The following is a 6,216-nucleotide window of genomic DNA, read 5'->3' on the forward strand; positions in this document are numbered from 1 at the left end:
TTCATATATGGTGATGGCATTCTAAGATGGGCTGAACTTATCTTCACAACTCACCTTTTAACCGTTTCAAATAATAATAAAATATTAAATTAAGTTATTTAATTAAAATATAAATTAATCTATTAGATAAAAGTTAAAAAAAAAAGTTATAAAGAAAGACTATAAATTTAGGCAGTTGTCACATGTCATCGCTAGAACTTAATTGTGAGAGCACCTGTTGACTGTTGAGATTTGTTTGTTTGCTTGCAAATATATAAATAGTTGTGACGTGGTAGGTAGATGGATATTAATTAAATTATATAAAGTAGTATATGCTATTTTATAAAATTAAATATGCGATTATATATATATCAATTAATTTATTAGTTAATTTTATCAAATATTTTTTCAATTAACAAACTTACAAATTTTCAACTCTTCACTTATAAATTTTAGGCTAATTTTGTGAAATACATCCGAAGTAAAATTAATTTCTTGTTCGAGTGGAATAAAAGTGAAGTGACTGGAAGAACCAAAAATAAAGCTTCCAATTATCATATCATAATCCAGCAAAGCTAAGGATAAAAAGATATTTATTATTAATGGTAAATAAATCATGAACATTTCAATGAAGCAGCAGATGGTGGAGCACTTTATATATGCACTCTGAAAAATATTAATTGAGTATACATCTATCTTATTTTCTTATGTGTATATTTCCCTATGCATGCATGTATATGAATGTGTATATATATCTACACTTATAATAAATATGACATACATGAAAATAGATATGATATAAATTAGGATAGATATATGATATGTGGTTATATATAGCCTATAACTATACCACTCTTCTTTTCTTTCTTTTTTCCCAAATAAGGACAACCCTAGTTGAAGATGAAGATCAAACATGCATGTGATACCATAACACTGGGGGGAAAGATGCTTAAAGTAAAAAGGTGTCATCATCGGCACCATCCCTTTCTTGAATGTTGTTGAATGAAGGACTAGGGCAGTTTCTGTCGTTGAGGAGTTCCTCTATCATCTGAAGGGCTATTCTCTCTTCTTCATCAATCTCTCCTCTCACCACTTCTTGATGATGGTGATGACCTGTCACACCGGATGGAGGCTCATGGTGGTGGTGATGATCAGAAGAAGGTAGAGAAAGAGAAGTGTTTCTATCAGCTTGATGAGTCTCCTTGTTGGCACTCTTGTTTTCCAGCTGAACTGTCATGACCCAATTTGAATCCGAACGTCTCCCAGCGCGCTTTTGCCACACTCCGATGTGGGAGTTCTCTGTGTCAAGCCTCAAACAGGTCATAGAAGGTGAAGGCACCTTACCACATTTTCGAAGCTTAGCATGCAGGATTTCCTCCAGATCCTTGGAGGTGGAGGAGGGGCTGTCCTCACTGATAATGCTCTTTGGATCACCTTCAGGGGTTTGAGTTATTGGGAAATTTGTTTTGGCATTTCTACCACTCATCAGAATAGCAGCTTGATCGTAGGCTCTAGCAGCTTCTTCTGCTGTTTCAAACGTCCCGAGCCACACCCTTCTCTTACTGTTTCATAAACAAACAAACAAAAAATTATTACTATTTTGTTAGCAGAAGTTGGTTTTGATTTTGGGGTTTGTGGGTGAGGAAAAAGAATGTGGAGGAAGGGAATGAACTTACAGAAGTGGGTGGCGAATTTCGGATACCCATGAACCCCAATGGCGCTGCCTGACACCTCTGAACTTCTTTGTTTGTACCATGATGGGGTTCAGGGATATGATGGTGGGAGTGATTTTGGAGTGACAATAGTGATGGGGAAGTACAGAAGGAACAGAGTAGGAAGATATAAAGGGAGAAAATGAGTGGAGAGAAGCAAGTTTTCAACCCAAAGAAAGGCACACTGGTGTCGGCTAACTAAAACGCTCTAGTACAACAATTAAACATCTTTACCTAAATCTTTTCCTCAAGCAGTCACCCTTCAATAAATGTTTGTGCTTGACTTGGTTGTGACTCGTGAAGTCGTTGAACTAGTTACTTAATTTCTTCATGTTTTCTCTTTCTATGGCACATGGTGTGTGCACACTGTACTTGCGGCCCAAATAGTACGCAGTTAACCCAAGTGTTAAAGGTGACATTCACTAGAGTTGTATAAATCAAAACGCACGTTTGATGAAGTTAATTAAGTGTAGTAGTAATTCCAAATAAATGGAATCTCTAAGATCACAGCTTCTTGAACAACAGCTTTTGCATAATTGGGTTATAAATGTGGGTTTTTATTTTTGAACACTATATGAAAAGGTTGATTGGGGTATGAATTAGCTGAGATAAAGAGAGCATAAAGTAGACGTGGAGGAAGTAAGAGCGTGAAGAAGAGTGAGTTTTATTATGGTATTATTGGGGAGTGATGAGTGGTGGTGAACTTGGGTCGGGTACAGGTGGTCACGGGCCTATGCTAGCACATAATAGAAATAAAAAACCAATCCAGTATTGTAGGCATTCATCCCCTCCTGCTTCACCAATCCAAACCACTGGAAGCAGCTTGCATCCAACCACGAATCTCTCCAATTCAATTCACAATCACTTTCATTTAATCTACTATACTCAATTAAAATGGAATATAATATTTATTAATTTCAAATCACATCAATCAAATTCAATTAAATAATAAAATATTATTTCACTACCACCTTTATGCTTAATTTATACCAAGTTATTTGGGTTTTCGAAAGAGGATTCACTACACCACAATATTTTTTTAAAGAATACTCTATCTGGAGATCATATAATAACTAAGAATAACGTCAAATATTTATTCCAGTATATTCTAACCACTTAAAATTTTTCTCCTTTTAATAAATTTTTTAAACGTCCATATATTAATCAAAAATATATTATAAAGTTATTTAAGACTATCATACATATACAAGTCACTTCTAACTACAATAAAGACTTTACTAGAAAGCTGTAATTTCACAAAGTTAAGGATAGTATGAGGTTTCTTTTACCAACTTACAAAGACTGAAAAAGAAAATATAAGTTTGTAAGTCGCGTTAGGATACTATTATAATGAAAATAATCATTTTAATTGTTATAATGATTTTTTTTAATACAAAAATTATCTAATATTCCTATATTATTGTGAGATGAGATCGTCTGGATCTTAATAATAATATAAATATTACTATAAATAGTGTTAGTAATATATTTTCTAGTATCTCTTATTTAGCTGTGTTTGGTAAGGTGTAATATAGATTTATTATTACTGCTTTTAATTTCTTATTATTTTAATAAATCATTATTTATGTTTGTATTGCATCTAATATCGTTACCTTATGAGATGTTTAAGAAACATAAAAAATTATGATTTTGAAGTGTTTTTCTTAAAATTTAAGATGTGGCAGTATTTTTTTAAAAATACTCAACCTGAACTAATTTAACTTAATTGTGATTCAGTTGAATTTAATTAAATTGTTAAATAGAAAATACAAATTCAATATAATTCAACTCTATACAATATTTAACTGAGTTAATTAAAAATTACACTAATTTCAGTGCTACCTCACTTGCATCCTAATAAAGAAAAGTGCGGCTATATGATGATATCTATTATGCACACATCACTTAAAGAATGGACATTATGAATTAAATACACACATGTGAACCTTGTAATCTCTTCTATTTTAATTTCATTCACTTATTGTTATTAGCCGAATTTCTTATTTTATTATCGAAATAAATTTCTTTTAACGGATAAAAAATAATATTAACAAAGTAAACGACACAAAGAAATTAAGGTAATCATCAATCGTGTTAATTGTAAGGATCCTTTTATCTTAAGCATTATTGCTTAATAAAATTCATTAAAACACAAATGACATGACAATGTTTTATATAATGCTCAAGTTTTTAATATGTTGAGAGAGATTTTAGTAGAGAAAGCTACTCAAGTATTAATAGATGAAATTAAGTGTACTACCCATAAAATAAGTTTAAAAAAATTATTATAATAATTTTAGTATTTGAGTGAGTTTTTATATGAAATGTTTAAATTTATGCAACGTTTTAAGGCATGTTGTACATGTCTATTATATAACAACTACCTTAATCTATCAACATTGTTTAAAAAACTAAACGGAGAAATGCGCCAATTGCATTAAAGAAAAAACTACTACCATAAATGTATGGGTTGAGATTGAAAAGTTTTGGGGCTTAAATAATGAATGCATATTGGAGGCCAATTATGGTGGTATGTTATATGATTATATGTGATAATCTTAAAACATTTTTTTACGGTATTCTCTTTTCGTTACATACAAAAAATAGAAATTAATTTGAAAAAAAAAAACTCGTTGGGACTCATTTTCAATTTGAGTTACTAAACAGTAACAATTGGGGTTCTCCCAAAATGCTATTCAGAACTCCCATTTTAGTGTAATGGAGTTTTGGGTTTTTTTTTATTAATATATCACTTTATAAATCAGTTTTACAATATTAACTTAAACTTAAAATTCATTTTTTAATACAATATTAAAGCTTACCAATAAAAAGTGAGTATATAATATTTATTTCAATAAAAATCAAATTATGAAAAATAATTAAAATGGATAGATCGAAATATATATACAGGGATGGATTTAGGTGCATCCTTGCAAGGGGCAGCCCCTAAAATCAAAGGCCTCTAGTATTTTAGTCTACTGTATATGTCTGCTTTCGGAAGGACACTCCACCAAATCACTCTTTGTTGATCTACTTCATTTTATTTTTCTTCTACAAGAAAAAATTTATGCCTTTTATTTTGTGTCCCTCATACTCTTACTACACAACAAAATCCAATGAACCAAAATTTAGAATTTTTTTATATATATTCAAACTAGTAGAACACCAGTGCCCCCTCACGGGTTAAAGTACATATTAAAGTTATTAGAGAAACGTTTGCTAGACCTTTAACTTAATTTAATTAAGTGTTTTTATATTAAAACATGAATCTATCTTTAGTTTCATGACAAGTATAAATATTTGGTTTGATGACATTAAGAACTATGCTAACGAATAACTTTGAGTGGTGGTAATTAAAATTTAGTTTTTAAAAACTTAAATTATTTTGATTAATAAAAGAAATTTAAAATTAAATAATGGATAAATATCACAATAAATAATTAAAAAAATTAAATAATTACTATTATTATTTTTCGATTTTATTACTTATATCAATTTTTAAGAAAAATCAACGAAAGATATATGTTTGCGTATGCACCAATTACTTTGTTAATGATGATAAAGAAAATATTAGAAAAAAATTCATTTGGATTCCAAATTATTTTAATGAAGTATTTTTAGAACAAAGTGTTACAACATTTTGTTTTTACATCAAATCATCAGAAACTCAAATGTTTGGAAGTTACTTGTAATTTTTTCTGTAACACCCCATAATTTGCATATAACTATTACAATACCGGTTCTACATATTTTTATATAAGCTTGCAGTTTTTCAAAATATTCCTAAGACGTGATTAGGACATATAGAAATACAAATATTTACAATATAAGTTTTAAAATCAACGCCTTAAAACTCTTCTGATCCTCAAACACCTGTAAGATCATCTACTCGTGTGCGTAGTACAATCATCGCAGTTCAAACACAACAAGAAAAGCAAGGGTAAGCTAGTGAAAATAGAATTTTATAATATATGCAATTAAATCAAAAGAGAAAACCAAGTTACATGATCAATTTATCAAATTATACAATTTTCTTCAAATCCCAACATTAAAAAATTACATAGATCTCATATGGATCTACACATCCAAGATATTCAACAAACAACGTCTTCCGGAAGATCCGTATTAAGTAAGTCCTACCAGAGATTAACACCTAATCCAAGATTACCAGTGAATCCAACAGAAAGGATCAGGGTAAGTTCAATACAACCCAAGCCGTGCATCTCATATGTCACGGTGTGCATGAACTCCCCATCAGCTTCTCACCACCTGATATCTTAGTCTATGTGACTTAGATCATCAGTGAAGCTCGGAGATCTCTGTTACCACATAGGCATCAATACTTAATACACAACAAACATCAGTCCATACATTATCCCAAATGTATGAATTCAATTCCATACCATTCCGTCATACAATATCATTCAAAAAGTGATCCACAATATTCAAAAGTCTATTTGACATAAAAAAATAACACTTTAATACTAAATCATCAAAACTCAATATTTCCACAAATTTAAATAAT

The 6,216-nt window shown here is 30.2% G+C and overlaps 1 protein-coding gene across 1 annotated transcript; it reads right to left on the bottom strand.

Moving 5' to 3' along the window:
• Nucleotides 1-555: 555 nt before the first annotated feature.
• Nucleotides 556-1,875, bottom strand: LOC137807532 (ethylene-responsive transcription factor WIN1-like). The gene is made up of 2 exons (XM_068608216.1): nucleotides 1,656-1,875; nucleotides 556-1,541 (listed from the first exon to the last, which is right to left on the bottom strand). The coding sequence occupies exons 1-2, from the start codon at nucleotides 1,733-1,735 to the stop codon at nucleotides 929-931; spliced, it is 693 nt and encodes a 230-aa protein (XP_068464317.1). The 5' UTR covers nucleotides 1,736-1,875; the 3' UTR covers nucleotides 556-928.
• Nucleotides 1,876-6,216: the final 4,341 nt, after the last annotated feature.

The sequence above is a fragment of the Phaseolus vulgaris genome, chromosome 3, assembly GCF_000499845.2.
Source record: "Phaseolus vulgaris cultivar G19833 chromosome 3, P. vulgaris v2.0, whole genome shotgun sequence".
Classification (NCBI taxonomy): domain Eukaryota; kingdom Viridiplantae; phylum Streptophyta; class Magnoliopsida; order Fabales; family Fabaceae; genus Phaseolus; species Phaseolus vulgaris.